At 40.9% G+C, this 18,542-nt stretch overlaps 1 protein-coding gene across 1 annotated transcript in view; it reads right to left on the bottom strand.

The window, feature by feature from the left end:
- The window catches only part of kiaa1109 (KIAA1109 ortholog), a 148,834-nt gene that overhangs the window by 96,566 nt on the left and 33,726 nt on the right, over positions 1 to 18,542 (bottom strand). Inside the window, exons 24-42 of the mRNA XM_042500822.1 lie at positions 18,180 to 18,299; positions 16,872 to 17,203; positions 14,487 to 14,737; positions 12,962 to 13,202; positions 12,330 to 12,821; positions 10,442 to 10,715; positions 10,155 to 10,292; positions 9,040 to 9,110; positions 8,693 to 8,866; positions 7,972 to 8,092; positions 7,084 to 7,233; positions 6,422 to 6,549; positions 4,919 to 5,121; positions 3,717 to 3,917; positions 3,393 to 3,604; positions 2,423 to 2,574; positions 1,517 to 1,667; positions 512 to 664; positions 43 to 283 (exon numbers count right to left, since the gene is read on the bottom strand). Coding sequence (XP_042356756.1) covers positions 43 to 283; positions 512 to 664; positions 1,517 to 1,667; positions 2,423 to 2,574; positions 3,393 to 3,604; positions 3,717 to 3,917; positions 4,919 to 5,121; positions 6,422 to 6,549; positions 7,084 to 7,233; positions 7,972 to 8,092; positions 8,693 to 8,866; positions 9,040 to 9,110; positions 10,155 to 10,292; positions 10,442 to 10,715; positions 12,330 to 12,821; positions 12,962 to 13,202; positions 14,487 to 14,737; positions 16,872 to 17,203; positions 18,180 to 18,299 — 3,805 coding nt within the window. The remainder of the gene's footprint in view (positions 1 to 42; positions 284 to 511; positions 665 to 1,516; positions 1,668 to 2,422; positions 2,575 to 3,392; positions 3,605 to 3,716; positions 3,918 to 4,918; positions 5,122 to 6,421; positions 6,550 to 7,083; positions 7,234 to 7,971; positions 8,093 to 8,692; positions 8,867 to 9,039; positions 9,111 to 10,154; positions 10,293 to 10,441; positions 10,716 to 12,329; positions 12,822 to 12,961; positions 13,203 to 14,486; positions 14,738 to 16,871; positions 17,204 to 18,179; positions 18,300 to 18,542) is intronic.

Genomic DNA, 18,542 nt, shown 5'->3' with positions numbered 1-18,542 from the left:
CAGACGGGAGGGTCGAAACAACTGAAAGCTGGAAGTTCGCACCTGCGTCAAACTCAAACTCAGCTCCATCAGCGCTGGTGTCGCTCGCCAGCGCGGCGCCGTTGTCCAGGCCCAAGATGGTCTCACCCAGGCTCTGTTGTGGCTCCTTGGGTTTGGCGAGCTGATTGGGCCTCATCAGACCAATAGCTTTGAAACCCTGAGTCACCACTATAAATTTCATCCATTGTCTGGCCAAAGCGACAAGACCCTTTTTTAGAGTCACTAGGGCTGGAACCCCGTCATTCTGGGATGGAAAGGAGAAGAACTGGATTAGTGCCACTGCTGACGGATTAATTAAAGCAGCAAAGTGAAGCCAAAAGCACTTCAGACCACTTAAAATAATTGGCTCTTTTGTGTAAGTCCAAATGACACCATATACATTTAAGGGGCTATTTAACTACAAGTGGTCAGGTTGGAGAGTTTCCTAAAAATTGATGTAATTAAAGAGAACAGATCCAGGCGCTGCACTGACCATGGTAGCCTCCTCAATGACAGAGTAGTCGGCCTGCTGCAGATAGCGGTGAAGGATGTTACAGAGCATACAGGAGGGGTTCTCATACAGGTAGCGAGCCCGTTTAGTCACACGGTTGTACTTGCTCCGGATGGGGATGTGTATGCTCTTTTTCTGTTGGGGGAGTGACAAAAACAGGAAAAATGGAAGATTTAGAACAAGTGCACTTAAAATCAAGAAAAATTTGAGTTTTGGGCAAGCTGATAGAAACAGTTGAGCCGTGTTTCCTTCAGTACTGAAAGGTACGTAGACCCTGGATCTGTGCAGCGTTTCCACCGCAGACAGTACTCTAACGTGTAGGTGGGGTTGGGGTCACTCACTGCTCCTCCCAGCAGCACTCACTGTATTTCCTTGTTCACTGGTGATACAGAGTGAAGTCTGCAGCCTATTTACTGTCCACAGAGCGGAGCCGCGGGCTGCAGTGAGTCTCTCTCAATGGGATATTTAAAAATAGCTGGTTTGATTTAATAAGACTTTGCAACCCTTGATTAACCATGTAGAAGCCAGGCAGTAGCAATCCTGCCAACTTAATGCAAGTGCTATGAGCTTAAGTGTGGTGTCAATAATTATCATGCAAAGCAACCTTGTATTTTAATTAACATTTCTATTGCATTTTACATTTTTGTTGACTTGTATCTAAATATGTGAACTCCTCACATTTCTTCTGCATATTGTTTAATCTATTTTCAATCTGTGCTGTTTAATAATTGAAAAAACAATAAACAGACATAAAAAAAATAAAAATAAGATAGCTGGTGTGTGCACTGACTGTAACTCAGGATCTGGGTGCTAGGTACCTTAACAGAAGGGTGACGAAAAATGGGTACGTTTCAAAGGTATCAAAGGTATCCAAAGGTGTGCTAAACTGTTCTGAATTGCTTGGTGGAGTCAAAGCTTTGATTTGATAAAATTGTGATTCAGAGGACATTTTTGAAATGTGATCTCTTGTTTGTGTCTATTGCTGACCTCAAGCGCTTCTGTCATGATGCAGCCCATTACAGCACACACGCGCAGTGTGCCCTCCATGTCCAGTTTGCGTAGAGAAGATTTGAGCTGGTCGATGGGAACTAACCAGGCTCCGATGGCAGGTGTGGCTGTGCTGAGCAGATTCAGCTGTCTGTAAACACAACAGTGAGAGGATCTTTGATTAACTTATAATAACTATTGATCAGAATATCCTGAAACACTTTTTTCCTCCTATTTCAGATCAAATGCTAAATGTAATGTATTATCACGATGTCAATAACTTTTGCCATGTTTCATCTGACGAGTTGGTTAGGAATTGATTTTGGTTTCTTTATTCTGCAGACACAGGATGTGTTGCAATCAATGAGTGGGCTTCTAATAAAACTCAGATGGTAACTACAACAGCCAGAATGTACCTGAACTGTGAGGCTGACGAGAGCAGCACAGTTGCTGACGCAGACAGTTGCCAAGGTGCACAAAAGTTGTTTTTTTTTTTTTTTTAAATAGCTGGAAAGAATTTTCATAACAGCGCTCCCGCAGATGATATTGTACTTTCAATACAGTATCGCTGCCACACCACTGACACTTACAGGGCCAGTCTGATTTTTTTTGAGGTGGGTTGCATGAAATAGTTATCCATAATCAGTGTATTACATACAGAAGATGTAAGTCAGCACGCCCCCATTTTGGAGAAGCAGGCTGAAGTCCGACACAGAAACTAAATGAACTGCTGTACATTACTTGACGTGTGTCCATTAGGCCTGTTTTTACTTACAATTTCAATTTGTGCATTTTGAGGGTTAACAAAAAAGGTCTAACGATGTGGTGTTTTTTTTTTTTGTTTAAGTGTGTTCAACGGTTTGTCTTACCGTAACTGTACGTCTAAAATGTGTGATAGAGTCGTACCTGGAGATGGCCTGTGAGGGCGAGCGCACGTTAGTTGGAGCAGCGAAACTGAACCAGATCTCTCTGATGGTGAGCTTCATGCTGCTGGAGTCAGGGGGCGGAGGCATGAGGGGGAGGTCTTTCTTCAGGTCATCTGACTCCACTCCTTCATCCTACAGAGTGCACGAGAACAGGAGTCAACAGGTGGATCAGACTGAGCTCCAGATTTCCTGCTTTTCTCTGTGATTCCAGCAACAACATGTCACTGTCAGCCTGACTACACCTTTGATTTGCCATCATGGCTTATTTGGGAGATCAGAGTGGATCTTTCCTTGTTTGATGACTTTAATCTCTTTGTTCTCGCTCTGATCAGGCTCAACCTGGTTATTAAGAATATATGCCTTTTTTTGATACTTATCACAACCACTCTTAATCAGCAAGACAACTGCTAAAATCTGAATCAAAGACTCGCAATAGGGAGTGATATGTGTGTGTTTGCAAAATTAAGTTTTAGATACAGGAAATAAACCAAAATATATGCAAAACCAAGCAGGGATTTGCAATTGCTGTGACGCACATGACACTTAACGCTGTAACGCTGACACCAGTTACCAGAATTTTTGCCCAGATTTTCACTTTAATATAAAACATGACTTTTGGGTGACAGCAATGTCATATTCTGTGATTTTTCGCCCTTTTTTTAAAGTTACCTACTATTTTGAGATTTAACAATGTCAGAAAAAAACAATTCATAAAGTCATTCCTTTTTATACCTTTGCACTTTTAAGACGTATGAAAAATTAATTCAAGACATTTTAAGACCAATGAAGGCCTTATTTTTCGACTGATCAATTCAACACCTTTTAAGACTTCTTAAGGATCTGCAGGGACCCTGTTCAATCAGGTTTTACATTGGTTCCAACATAATTTTGTTTCATTTTTTTGTCTTTTAACTGAGCAAAAGCAACAAAAAAAAATCAGTATTCCTCACCTGGTCGTCTGAGTCTGAGTGCTCGTTGACATCAGAGGCCGGGCTGATGGTGTCGTGCGGCAGGTTGTCATCAGAGACGTCGGTGCTGTAACCGCTGCCAGTCTGAGAGCCTGTCGAACCGTTGGACTTGGACATCCCCGTCTTCCCTCCAGTGTCTGAGCGTCCCATCACACCAAATGAATTGTAAAGAATGGCCCCTGACTGACGGCCCCCTGCAACACAAAAAAACGTAACACGCTCACAAAACCTGTGCAAAAAATTCCTTCACTCCTCTTGACGTAACTCACAGGTAAGGACTCCTCAGAGAGTCTGGGATGCGTTTACCTTTGACCGTGAGGTTCTCGATGCCACATTCAAACATGATCCAGCCCCATTTCTCAAGAGACGCCGCCGAACGACCAAGATCTCCTGCCGTGTTCTGGGCATCAGTTTCATCCACCATTGAAAACTCCTCCATTTCCTCAAGACCAAACAGCACTTTGGACTTTTCAAAAGGGATCGCTGTGATGGCACACGTGCCAATGTCTATAAAAAGGAGCAGAAACAACAAAACTCTTAGAATGTACCTCACGAGCTTCACTCTTAGAACAAGAAATACTTTACTGACCCCCGGAGCAAAACTGTGGTTTGTTACAGTCACTCTGATGCCAGCATAGAGAATTATTGCAAGCAGAAATAAGTACCAGCAAAAAGCTTATAAAAATAGAAATACAGTAATAGCAAACAATTAGCATTTGGATGTAAGTATGTAAATATTTTAGAAAATTAAGTATGTATAATATGCAGAGTATGTAAATGTGTAAAACTATAAATGTCAGTAATAGACAATTAGCACTAATGTGAATATTTAAATTATAAATATGTATAAAGTGTGTAAAACTGTAAAATAAAATGTAAAAATATAAAACTGTGTTATGCTACAATGCAATGTATAAAACTAGTGTATAGTAACTAGTAAGTTCAAAATATAATAAATATGTGTGCAACTGAGATAAACATATGGCAGAATAATAATAAGAATATATACCATATGTGTCACATGTTAATATGGCCTAAATTCAAGAGTTGGCAGAATATTGCATATATGAACAATTGCACAAAGGGATGCTGTGGTTGAAAAATTGCACCAAATATGGCAGTTAGGTCAGCGGTAAAAAGAATTATTGCACCTTAAAAACCCTATTGCATTTGAAGTATAATAAATGAATTATGGAATTTTAATTGTAGATTTGTATGAAGTTCCAGTGCCACTCTATTGACTCAGAAGGTCAGACACTCTGGGGGAGGAGTTGTGAAGTTTGACATTTTGACAAAAAAGTTCTTAATGACGCAAAAAAAAGGGGGGGGAGGTGGTGTCTAAAAACGTATGCTTAGAACTGCAGGTCAGGTGAGGGCACTTTGACACACTGTCAGGGACAGCTAGTACACTACATTGACTAACAGCTGGTAGGTCATGTAAAAGGTCAGTGCACCACTTTAAAAGTGGCACATTAGATCAAACAGAGCTGCCGTCCTACTGAACCAACCAGTGGAGTCGAGGCCTCGCAGTTGGCTGTGGATCCTGTGGATGTTGAGCCTGGCGGCTATCTCTTTGCCTTTCTCGATGCCGGCGTTGGAGCGCAGCGAGCCAGAAGACTGAGGCTGCATTTTGGTGGCTGAGGCGTACTTCTCCAGCATGACTGATGGTCGGCCATGTTCCGTGGTGTTGGGTGTTTCCTCTACAATGCCCCTGAAGAGAGGACAAAGAAAGGTTGTACTTGTGCTTGGCTGCGGTCACATTAAAACTGAGATGGGCCGTTTGATTTGGGCATCACAGGGCAAAAATCCCAGCATAAACTTTCGGCATATTGTAATTAAAGTGGTCTGAGAGAAAACTTGTCCTCTTAGCTTTCTTTTCAGACTTTAGAAAATCTATCTGTGACGGGAGACTTTGGCCAATCAGGTCATTCCAGAAAGTTTAGTTTTAGTAGATTTATTTGCGCACTTAAGATATAAAAAAAAATGTTGTAAAGGGATCTATATCAGTTTACATGTGCTGATGAGGTAGACACCTGCAGTGGGCTTTTCTAAGGGCCTCACCTAAAGAAAGCAAAACGAAAAAACTAAAATTCATATTAAGATAAGTATGTTAGCAGTGCTGTGTAAGTAGATGTTTTTTTTTCTCTTTTTTCAATTATTATTATCACTTATTTATTTTATTTTAACTTTTTGTTTTCATCCAAACATGTTTTCTTCATGTTTCCTTTTACAGAGAAAGATTTTGTTATGTGTTTCAGGAGGGATGGAGTTTGTGAATGTTTTTTCTGTTTATTCCAAATTAACAAAAAAGAAACAAAATTTAAAAAAAAAACCCCTAAAAACTAATACTTAACCAACTTATCAAAAAGAGTCTAAAAAAGAGTCTGACAGTGAATTAAACAAAACATGTCTACTGCTGAAGCGTTTCACTGATGGAGAGAAAATGTTGTAAATAATAAAGCCTTCTGAGACAACAGCTGCAGCTTCAACGTCATGTCTATATAGCAAGCATTAGCAACAGCCTTGAATCAGAGCGTGCCAACCACCTCACTCCCTGTATTTCCAAATTCTGCTGTTTGGCCTTTTTAAGATTTTGCCTCCCCAAGCTTTAAATGCATGTCAGTGCTGTAGATTCAAATAAATAGAATTTGTTGATTTTCTGCTTTCAACACATTTGTTCAGACAAAGAAAAATCACACATAACATTTTGGAAATGAGAATTAGATATGAATCAAAGAATAAAAATCTAAGTGAATTATTCCCAAATTCCCAAAGATTACCACATCTCTGGATTGGTTCTTGAGGTGAAAAAATTATATCTAAACAACCGCAAGTATATATAGTAGCATGCATTTTAAGACATGTAAAACAGACACATTTGCTCTGAGCATTAATATTCCAAAAAGCGAAGTCATTGTTCACACACACACACACACACACACACACACACACAATCACACACACACCTATGCGTGCGCACAATGACATCAGGAGTAGTGGGTGGGCGTTACCTGTTCATTCGGAACTGGGTGGCAATCCTGTCGAAGCACAGCGCCACCAGAGACACATGCGTGACACACTTACTGGAGCAGGACGGTGACCCCTCCTCTACAGACGCCTGCAGGAGGCAAAGGTTCACCTGCAGGAGGAGAGAACCAAACAAAACGACAACTAAACCAAACTGAACCCTGCTGTGCTGTCTGATACTGCTCTCCAATAAAAAAACTTTTTTAAAAATGCTGGATGCTGTGAACATCAATAATGGAAATGCCCACGAGAATCTCTTGCAAAAAGACAAATTATTGTTCCGCAGGGATGAAAACGGATTAGTATACTGTTTGTTGTTTTGGCATTTCTCTATATGAAGATATACACAAGGCAATAGAATAATCAATATTGCAACAGTTGCAAATGAAAGAAATTTATTATGTTTCGACTCAAAGTCTGTTTGCAATGAAAACTGAACTTCCATTCGATATAAAAACAAAAGAATCTGAATGGTTTAGATGCTGTAAGTACATTTCATATACACTAATGTTGAGCTTACTGTAAATTCACTGCTGAAATGTAAAGTGATCTCCAGCAGAGCTAATGATTCGGTGCCTGCTCGTCATCAGAGCGCAGTCAGAGGAGCTCTGCTGGCCTCTCATTATTCCGGGTCACGGGGTCTTACCTTGGGGATGGAGACGTTGGCTTGGAGGCCCTTGATTTTCACATTATCTGGTTTGATGGACAGGTCTGTCTGGCCGTGGGTGATGTTGAGGGAGCCGGGGGTCGTGCCCTCTGTCTTGGACAGCTTGTGCTCCTGCTTGCCGGTTTGACTCTGTGTGGATCCAGATCCAAAACAGGAGGAGGCATCAGGCATTGGGCAACAAAGCTGCTTTTAAACTGAGACACTGATTTCTGTCAAATGTCAAAATGCTTAGAAAATCCATTTAGATATTCATTTTCTGTACATTAAGAGAAACACTTATGTTATAAATGAATGAGTGACGTGTTTGACACTTTTACAGGAATCAAAGCTTTCCCATGTGATTTAATTTAACTAATATTAAATTGATTTGCTTATCAAACACTGGCTGTTAACCCTTACGGCCCACTTTAATGTTACACACACTCGTATTGCTCTGCGCACAAAATGTGCTTTTCAAAATCAAGCTCTAAAAAATATCATACATGAATAATAATTTCTATTTTCACTGAGCTATTTTTTTTAACCAACATCAGCTGTAATCACGAATTTCATATTCATTAATTTTCAGATTTTAACTGTTTAAATGCCAGGTTTTTTGTCATGATGCCACTGTGTTTTAAATGAAAAAACACAATAAAATTATTATTTTTCAATATAACACAAGAAAAGTAGATTTTTAAAAATTGTCAATATGGGATATGTCAATGATTAGCTGCAACACTGATTGTGACAGTGCACCTAATGGAAATAGCAAGTATGTTCTCCATATGCTAAATGTTACACACAAACGACCAAACTCTTGAGATAACAGGTATTAACAAATCGAGCTCCATTGCTCCGTCCTCTGTCGTGCACCGCTTTACTTACAGACTCGGTGACCGTGGACTTGCTGATCTGATAGGCCTCATTGAGGACTTTCCCATGCAGGTCATCCAGAATGGCTGCAGGATGGCGGATACTGGCAAAGTGGACCATGGACTCAATGTACCTAAGGAGACCAAACAGACACACAGCTGCAATAAAACAATACTTTTTAATATAATAGAATTTTTGGGGATTTTTTTGGTTTTATTACTAAAAACTTCACTGAGAAAAACTGTTCATCAGAACTGATTCAGAAATAAAAATCGCCCTTTCCAAGAATAAATCAAATATACTGCATCAGTACTTTAAGTGTGGCCTCTCTTCAACCTTGGAGCTACTGTTTAGCTGTCTACACTCTGCATTAGCCAAGAGCCTGTAAGAGCACCATGAACCTGGAACTGTTAGCCCATGGCAAGCTAGATATTCACACTGGTAGAGAACGAAGACCAGACTCAGGGGCTGTCAGCAGAAATTTACATCCAGAATGCAATGTGCATCGGGACTAAATAGGCCTAAGGACAGATATCAGCTTCAGGCTAGAAAAAACCTTAAATAAAAATTTATAGGGTGAGAAAAACTGAGTGTTGGCCAAGTGATTTTAGATTTCTTACCATATTTTTTCAAAATGAAAAAAAAGGAAAATCTAGTTTTAAACAAACAACATTTTAAATGTGGACATAGCAAGAGCTTAAAGAACTTGAAAAACATGACATATAGTTAATACCTGTCGAGGGATTCAGCCACCAGAGGCGTGAGCACCACATTGATGGCTCCCTTCACCTCCACGATGGCGGTGGTCCTTGTCTGAGCTAAGGGCTGCTCCAGAGTCCAGTCATCAGTCGTCGTGTCCTCATCCGTGTTCTCCATGGCCCTCTTATCCAGTGGGGTGTATGGTGTGCTGTAGAGGAACAAAAACACAATCTGGTCATGCATTTAATTTCAATATTTAAAAACTCTGCATAAGCTGCTACTTCAGTGCTGTTGAGTATACTGAGATATAAAAATACGAGAGCACTCTCTCTTGATTGTATTTTATTGTAGATCTTAGAGTGAGATGTCTGAAAATGATACCTGTTGTTCTCTCCCATCAGCTGAAGTCCTCTGTCCAGTAAAGAGCTGGCAGAGAGGCCTTGCTTTATCACCTGTGATGTAAAAGAAAAAGGTTTCACCTCAAAACTGATTTCCTGTGTGTTTTAAAGATAAACAGGAACCATCTAACCATTTTAAATGGCAATATAAACCAAAATTCTGAGGTTTAAGGGATGGTTCATCCCCATTCCAAAAATACATATTTTTTGTCCTCCCTGTAGTGCCATTTATCAGGCTAAATAGTTTTGCTGTGAGTTGCAGAGTGTTGGAGAGATCTGCCACAGAGATGTCTGCTTTCTCTAAAATATAATGGAACTAGATGGCACTCTGCTTGTGGTGCACAAAGCACCCCAAAAAATACATTTGAAAAGCTCTACAGCAATGTCTCTTTCTAGAAATCATGACCCAATTACTCAAGATAATCCACAGACCTTGTTGTGAGCATTTTGATGTAGGAACTATTTTTGTTCTACAGAACTACAGCTGCCAACCGTCTCCTCTCGCAGAAGGAGGCGTGAATCTACAGTTAGCTCACCCAGCACCACTAAGCTATCTAACATTAAAGCTCAGCCGAGGAGGACGCCATTAATGTTTACATCGCACGCTGAGCCCCTTGATCATGAGTAGATGCACCATTCCTTCTGTACCCTTACAGTTGTCAGCTGTAATTTGGAAGCAAGAAAATAGTTCCTACATGAAACTGCTCACAGTAGGATTATCTTGAGTAATTGGTTCATGATTTCTAAAGAGACATTTCTTTTGAGTTTTTTTCAATTTTTTGGGCACTTTGAGCACCACAAGCCGAGTGCCATCTAGTTTTAATATATTGTGGAGAAGGCAGACATCTCTACAACCGATATCTCCAACACTCTGCAACTCACACCAAAACTATCTAGACTGAAAAATAGCACTACAGGTAAGAGGGAATATACATATTTATGATTTTGGAGAGAACTATCCCTTAGTATGGTACAGTACAGTATATTATGGTTTAGTGTAGTATAGTTTAGTATAGTACAGCACAATACAATATAATATAACACAATATAACATAATACAGTACAACATTACAGAACATAGTATAGTATAGTAGAGACCTTAAAGCTGGGAACAGAGAGCTGGTCAAAGGAGCCGGAGCTCTCCTCGCTGGTGGGTGTGTCCAAATCTAGGGGGCGGTGCAGAGAGGACTTGGAGGTCCTCTTATTGGTGGGCTGCTTCACAGACCAGTTTGACACCTGGCAGAGGAGAAGTAAACAGTGTTTTTTAATTGGACATTTCATAAAAGCATGTTACGGAATAAAATAGCATTCTAGAAATGCAGATGGCGGTATCAGTTTCGATTACTGATGGACCCTGACACATATATGAACATTTAAGACTCTACCTGGTAGTGGGCAAGGTAGTTCTGGTAGCACGCCATGACGTGAGGCTGGCGGGTTACAGGGCCGGGTTCAGCCGTCTTCTCGGCCTCCACGGAGCTCTCCTCCTCCATGGCCAGGGCTGAGACGAAGGACGCCTGGGACGTGTGGCTGGGCAGGGGTTGAGGCGGCAGCGGGGGCAGCAGTGGGGGCATGGGCAGAGGGCGGGGCTCAGTGATCAACTCCCCGTTAAGAACATAGGTGAGGGGTCCCTCGACACTGTGGTAGATGGAGCTCCGGCTGGAGGGAGATCAAAATATAAACACATGGCCATTAAATGAGTTTGTCAAGGTGTGATTCAAGAAAGTTATGGTAAAAAAAAACATGGTAGTTTTGATGTTATAATTTTGATATACATTTACTAATGGCAGTATAGCTGCAGTGACAACGGTGCCAGCCAGAATCTACAATTCCTCTTTTCTATATACAATTTCATGCTTTTGAATCGAGCCTCATGTTTCCACAGTTCTGCGCCAGAAACCTTTCATGAGCCTGAATTGATTATTTGTGTTTGTGTGGTGGCTGTATCAATCAAAAAGCTTGTTGAAATCAATGTGGGAACATTTTTGGGTAATAGAAAAATGACAAGGTAGTTGCAGTGCAGGACTGAAATCCAATTTGCAAAACACACCAGCAGTAAGTGGCTGCCCATGGATCAAACATCTCATTTGCTACAACCCTTCTTGTAGGTTGTAGGCTTCACATTCATCCCCGAATGATCGAATCAAAGTAATAAATGAAAGCTGCAACGTGTTCAGCTCAGGGGGCAAGTTGCTAAGCACAATGAAATGTAAAACCTGTTGGTTATTAAACATATAAAGTGTCATAACAGTTAATGTATTCCTGCATATTGTGCCATAAAGCCATTTCACAATCACTGCAAAAACATCCTCAGAAATGATTTGATGCAGTTGTTTGCTGCCAGTTTTTTTTTTTCATTCCAATCTGCAATGGTTTCCAAGGACATGCTGTTTAAGATCTTAACTGAACCTCAAACATATCAGTCTTTCTTTCGTCAAAAAGTGAAAGGTTTCAATATCATTTATTTCCAACTCCAGCTACCATGATACCATGAAGGCAAAATAAACTATACTGCTTTATTTAAATTCTTAAATCAATAGATTGAATATTAAGCAATTAAGTAAAGGCTAAATGAATGAATAAAAAAGTAAATGTGTTTGTAAAATAAAAAAAAATAAATAACACATAATAATATCTAATATACTAATCACTGTGCCCATTGATCCTAACAGAGACTGGCAGTACATCTAAGGATACACAGATGATGAGATGAAAAATCAAACCTTTTCTGAAAATTTCAATTTTCTCCTGTTGGTGTGTAAACGCATTTGACACAACGCGAGGTCGAATCTATTTTTAATTTGCAATGATTTAGGAAGAAAAATGCAGACTTTATGTAAAAAGGCCTTAGCCATCCTATAAGGGAAGGGATATAATTTTATGACGAAAAAAAAGAATGAAAACGAACTCGAACTCTTGCATTCATCAAAATCACAAGATGTAAATCATAAGTCCTTCAGAATGACCCCGTTAGCATTATTTAAAAGAGTACCATTTGAAGCAATCTGGTGGAGTCAGGCCTGGCTCGACAGGTCATTAAGTCACCTGCTCTTACAGCTGAGAAATGAGAGACTCTTTGATGTTAGTGTGAGCTGTCTCCATTTTACCATCACCTTAATCCTCAGCTTAGCTTTGTACTTGATCTGACCATCCACCTCTCAAATTTCACAACCCTTTAACTTTGAGAACTTTTGGGAGTTTCACTGAAGCAAAGCTCAATTCGCAGAATATTACACGCTCCATTTTCCAGACTACATTATCATTCAGGCTGACCTGTAGTTCTCCATGTGATACGGGGGCTGCTGCGGCTGCTGCATCTGCTGCCTCCTCTTCTTCTTGCGACCCGGGTACGTCCCCGGACCCTCGTCGGCGCTGCTAATTGGCTCAAAATCCTCAGCGGCGGAGAAGTAGGCCTCGCTGTCGGCCACGGACATGCTGGAGTCTGCGGAGCGGTACTGATGGAACGTGTTAGAGTCTGCTGAAGGCGTGAAGGGGAAGGAGCCGTAGCTCCTGCGCTGACGTGGCGAATCCAGGACGTTTTCATCGCTGCGGGAAACCTCGCTGCTGAACTGGACGCCTCCGGACAGGACTGGGGGAGGCTTGTCTGTGAAGACGGCCGCAGACAGGCTCTTGGTGCTGCCCAGTCGGCCTGAGTGGACAGAGGACTGGCGCTTGAGAGGAGAGCAGAGGGGTGAGCGCACTGAGGAGCGGTCCTGGGAGCTGTTGGGTGAGACTGGCGAGACCTCTGGGACCTCTCCAAGCGTGCTGCGCAGAAAGAGAAAAGAATAACATTTGGAGGGCATCATTGACTTTGTAAGGACATTCAAAGTATTTAAAGAGTAACTACAGGCAGGCTGAAAATGCTGCTACAGGTTCCAACTGTACATGATGCTGATGCTACTCACTCTGCAGGGCTTTTGCCGTTCATGGGGAACATGCGTTCCTCTGTGCTCGGCGATGGAGTGTCCCTCTCTCCGGCCAGCAGGGGCAGCGCGGCACTAGAGGAACTATTTTCTTCAGAGGAGGAGGCAGAGCTGTGGGAGCGTTGGGGCACCTGCAGACTGAGGTACTGCTGACCGCGCCTCTCAGGCAGCTCAGGGGGCAGGCAGGGCGAGTGCGTGTCCGTCTTCAGTCCGACTACTCTCCCTGAGAAAACACATATTTATTTTAGTAACTGCTGAAACATTTTGTTTTCTGTTTCAGTATAAGAGCTGGGCAATATGGCTTATAAATAATACTGATACTTTTAAGCTATATGGCAATACAAAACAAATATCTTGATATTTTGAACTCTCTTCTAATCTGCTGGAGACTACTTATATACAAAATTATTAAATAAACTACATATACAATACAGTTATAAAGTACTGTTACAAAAAAGTTAGTATAAAATACTGTAATAATGAAGATAAAGTACTGTCATAATTAAGTTAAATAAAGTACTACTTTATAATTAAGTTAAGTACTGTTATAAAAAAGTTGAATGAAATATTGTCATAATTAAGTGAAATGTGTTGTTATAAAAAGTGTAATAAAGAAATTGTATTATTAACTTAACTTTTTAGTAAGTAGTAAGTTAGACAAAGTACCATTATTATTAATTAAATAAAGTACATTATGATTAAGTTAAATAAAGCACTCTTATTATTAGTTTAATAAAGTAACCATTATAAGTAAGTTAATAAAGTACTCTTATAATAGAGTTTAAAAAAGTGCTGTTGTAAGAACGTTAACAAAATATTGTTATAATAAAGTTAAATAAAGTAGCTATAATAAAGTAAAATACTGAAGTACTGTTATAAAAAAGTTAACACAGCGCTGTTATAACAAAGTTAAATAAAATTGTTAAAAAGTTAAATGAAGTGTTGTTATTATTAAATAAATCAAAGCGTCTTGGGTCTGAAGTGCTGATGTTTCTCAGATGTTAGCAGTCAACAGAAAGTTAAACTGTTACAGTGGCGCCATCAATCGTGAGGATATGAAATAAGACTAAATAATCGCGGTCTGGAGCCCTGCAGAAACATAACACGCCTCACCTGCTCACACTATCGTTAAAGTCATTGAGTTAAACTGTTATCGTGGCACCTAATCCACTAATCAGTACATTCAGTACATTGCGCTCTATGCACACATTTTTTTTCCAAAGGGAGCTGTTCGTGCTAAATTCCAAGATTATTTATTGGGCAGATAAGATAATCATAAAAGACTAAATTTATTATCAAAAATCCCCATTTAATCACCCCCTAGATAAAGCCCTGCAGTAAGACGACTAGTGGTCCCTGTATGTGAAGATTAGCTGTTGTCTTAGGAATTAATTTAACATTGTGGAATTTAACGGTTCTTAATTTTGCTCGGGGACCCACACAAAAAGCCCTCAGGCAACTCGTGGGAATATCAGGAAATCCATATTAAATCTTTACAAATGCATACCATCCACTTTGGGAGTTTCCTTAGTAATAATCCACTCCCCCGGCTGCAGCAGAGACTGTCCGTAAGACATGTCCGACTCGGTGCTGGAAGAGGAGAACGCGGACGAGGATGACGGCGTCAGCTCTTCAAGCTTAAAGAAGTCCAGGCCCATGTTGGTGCCTCCAAAGAACCTGCAGCCTCCGAGGCAGCCGCAGCGGTTCCTGCTGCGCTTGTTCCGGATGCCGGCTTCTTCCGGCCACAGGAACCAGAGTCTGGGAAGGAGAGAGTATATGGGGAGATGGTTTAAAGGAATGAGTGATGCTGCTGTATGTTGATATTATTCTGTCCAGTGTTGCATTTGTCTCCATTTCTCAGTCAACATCAGGGAGTCATTACATCCTTCTTCTTTTGAAGACTAACCTTGATATTTTTTCAACCTTGACCCCATTTCACCACAAAAAAAGGGAGAGGTTAGATTAGATTTTTCTGTTGTAAATACGTCAAAACCAAAAAATTCCAAGGCACACTGTTTTACATAAGTTAAAAAAGCCTGTAATAAATGGGCTTGATGCCTACGTGCTTCAGCACAAAGTCTTCATCAGGACATGTGAAAAGTGGCAGCTCACAGATATACTAAGGCTGATGTCAGGTGCCGGCCAATCAGAGTAGCACTAGACAACTGTCACAGGAGCAGTTCCCATGTTTTAATGCCTAAATCACATGGGTACATGTGGAACTGGTCCTGTATTGAGCGAGAGTGCTGCAGCCAGCAGCTACAAAACAGGTGCATTGTTGTTACCATTTGCAACATTTGCAGACCATTAATTTATTTTGACTGAAAGTGTTTGTTTTTGCAACTTAAGGGCTTTAGATCATCATTCCTAGTGTCTGACAACATTATGGAAAGGATCCTTACAGAGATAGACCTTTCTGTTCGGAGTAAGATCCTTTTTGCTTACCAGAAACAGACCCAAAATCTCTATCGACAAACAGACCAGACTCCGTTTAAAAAAACAGTCATTTTAGCAAGAATAGAGACAGTATAACTTCATATGTAACTGGGTACATTTTTTTTTTAACCAAACCAGAGTTGGTGATTGTCTGAACGGTGACAAGCACTTTAAGTGGACGTATTTTAAAGGTACCAACATGCTCAAAGTGGCGACATTGCAGTCTGTTGCAGTCAGTCTGTTCGCCACTGCGGCGTTCTCTCTCAATACTGGACAAATTTCAAAAATTGTTGTTCCCAGTGGTCACTCAAAGGCATGACACACCAATTTGATGGTCGGATGTCTGCCCACGTTGGGTCGATATCGAGCCCCCGCGCCCTTGTCACCGCAGTGTGCGCCACGCTGTTCGCCCTTGTCTGCTTTTTTTCATTCAGGGATGGGCTCCACGGCCGCCAATTTATATGCTAAATTGGCAGCCGTGGAGCCCGTCCCTGAATGAAAACTCGTGAACTCTGACTGGCCACTCAGCTCAGCACATAAGAGGAGAAACAGAAGTGAAAAATGTAAACAAACAGCTAAATTCGAGAGGGAGGGAGGTCGAAGCAAACTTGTTATATGAGGTAAGACTGTTTTTCTTGAACCACTGAGCGCTTAACAGAAACATTTCTGATGAGTTTTGTTGTTGTTCACTGTCGCGAAGTAACATACTTTGTTCTTTCAGTGTTGTTTCCTATTGTGTTATGTGCTAACTTGCTAAATAGCGTCATGTTCACTTGGTGTGTCACAGCCTTCAGACACAAAATTTGGAATAAATAGGGTTCAAGTTGAAAAATACAGATTTTACCCACTGCGTTTCCACACCTTGGTCCAGCTGCATTCATAGAATCATAAATGCATATTCATACTTTACCATTTCTCACATTCCACACATAGTGCGTTTAGCTTCCGTAATAAGAAACATAACGTCCAATTACAAGCTGGGAACAGAACATCTGTACTGATAATGGCTCCCTGCAGACCTTTTATGAGGTCTTGAGTTATGTTGAATTCATTATCACAGTAGTTGGCCAACTGATTATCACATATCATGAGCCGGATCGCTGTACATGACAGATAATGACTCATCTTGTTTTGTTTAAATAGCCCTGCTTTACATCAAGAGCTGAACATCTTATGACTGTCGCAGTGAGTCATTATACAGAGGTGTGATCCAGCAATGAGTCATACACTGAAAAGAAGGTTTTCTTGTAAACAGTGTTTTAATATTACCAGTGTCCCCTGATTCAACTAATTTCAAATGAACTAAAGGTGAACTATAGTGGCAAATGATATAAGCAAAGCTGAAAAACTGCTCTGGGGTAGCTAAGGGAATCATGAAGGTGCCCCCCCCTACACACTCACATAATGTGAGAATTGTTTGTAAAAGTAAATAACACATGACACTGTGTGTTTCTACCTTTTGGTCTGAGCATCGTGTAGCTCCAGAAATTGCCTCTGGACCTCACATTTGGCTGGGTGGTCAGCGGCTAGGGCAATGTCTGCTGTGATGAGGTTCAGGTTGACTGAACCCGCCTCCAGCCAGACAGAGCGTCGCAGCAGAGGGGGCTGACCCAGACCTAACGGCTGACCCGGACCTTGACCCTGTCCAGCTGGCTGCAATCTGGTCGCCTCGCTGTGCTGCTGCTGCTCGATGTACTGCCGGATGTTTACGTCCTGCACCATGGCGCTGATGCCTTCTCCCACTGCCTGGTTGTGCAGGTTGCAGTTGGCTACACGAACGTTAGCCGTCTGAGGGAGATGAAAAAAAGAGAGATCTTTACATGTAGCAGAAATCAAACAGCAGATTCGCAAACTGACACTGATTTTAATGTGTAATTTTCTGCTGCTAGGTCCTTCAGCTGCATGAAACCACAGCACCTCCTGCTCGTAATAATAAGCTTAAAATCCCTAACAGATCACAACTGTTTTTGCAATTTCTTCCTGCAATTTCACTGTAAAAAAAGAGCCTATTAACAACTTGCATCCCTTTTTTTCATTTCTAAAAGATGGCATGAAATCAGGCATTTCAGGCCGCAACAATCCGAAAACAGTCTTGTGAAATCCCAAAGGGAATGAATAACCAAAAACCTAGACAATGCCTTCACTGCAGTCATATTCTCCTGGTTAGGATTTATTCAGTGTTCAGGAGGTTTTTACTGGGAACCGAATTACATGAACAAGTCTCCTCCTCTCCAAATCAAACTGACCAGGTCACTAAATCCAGTATAAACACTAAATAAAGCAGCTTCACGTTACATATTCATGTTTCAACAACAATGCTTGGTGCGGCAGGGACTGGAGTTGAGCTGCTGCTAACATTTGCTCAGCTTTTTTCTGTGATAACTTCAGATCAAGACATCTGATGACTAATATCCCTCATCTAGTTAAAACGTTTAGTTGAAAACAGCCTAGTTTGAAAAAGAGTGTCATAAAAATATTGTTTAAAAACAGATAAAATTTATTTAATTTATGCCAGCTTCAACCCTGACACGTGCAAAGGCAACAATGACACTGTCTTTTTAATTAAAATAAAGGCTTTCTCTGGGTTTAAACACTGTTAGAAACATTTGGAATGAAGTGGGTGCAAAACTCAACAAAAAATTTAACACTGGTTTAGTTATCTGTAGACATAATAAAGCAGTAAAGTTTGATATTATAACTTTTAAACTGTTGGACACAAACCTCCCTACTTAAAATACAGTGCATAACTGTTGCTGCTAATTACCTTGATGTTGGCAGCGCAGCCATGCTCCACAACAAAGAGGTCAACCCCATCCATGGCCAGTCGGGTCATGGTGTACTTCAGCTCCTCTGATGTGCGACAGTGACCTGGCAGGCAGCTTAGCTGAAAAATAACCATCATTTAGCAGAAGAAACTTTTCAGTGGTTCGGAGGAAGCAACTTGAGATTAGTGTGGCTGTGCTTAACACACCGCCACATCGCCTGTAGCCACAGCTGCTCTGCTGTCACAAACTAATGAGGGCTCTCAGGCACCGTTTTTAAAAATATCCTTGTTAGTATTCGCATACAAACAAGACATTTTGTGAAACCGACTTGTTTTCTCTCAAAGTTCTTTCATGCATCACGG

This window comes from Plectropomus leopardus, chromosome 14, assembly GCF_008729295.1.
Source record: "Plectropomus leopardus isolate mb chromosome 14, YSFRI_Pleo_2.0, whole genome shotgun sequence".
Classification (NCBI taxonomy): domain Eukaryota; kingdom Metazoa; phylum Chordata; class Actinopteri; order Perciformes; family Serranidae; genus Plectropomus; species Plectropomus leopardus.
This window is presented reverse-complemented; position numbering and strand designations above follow the sequence as displayed.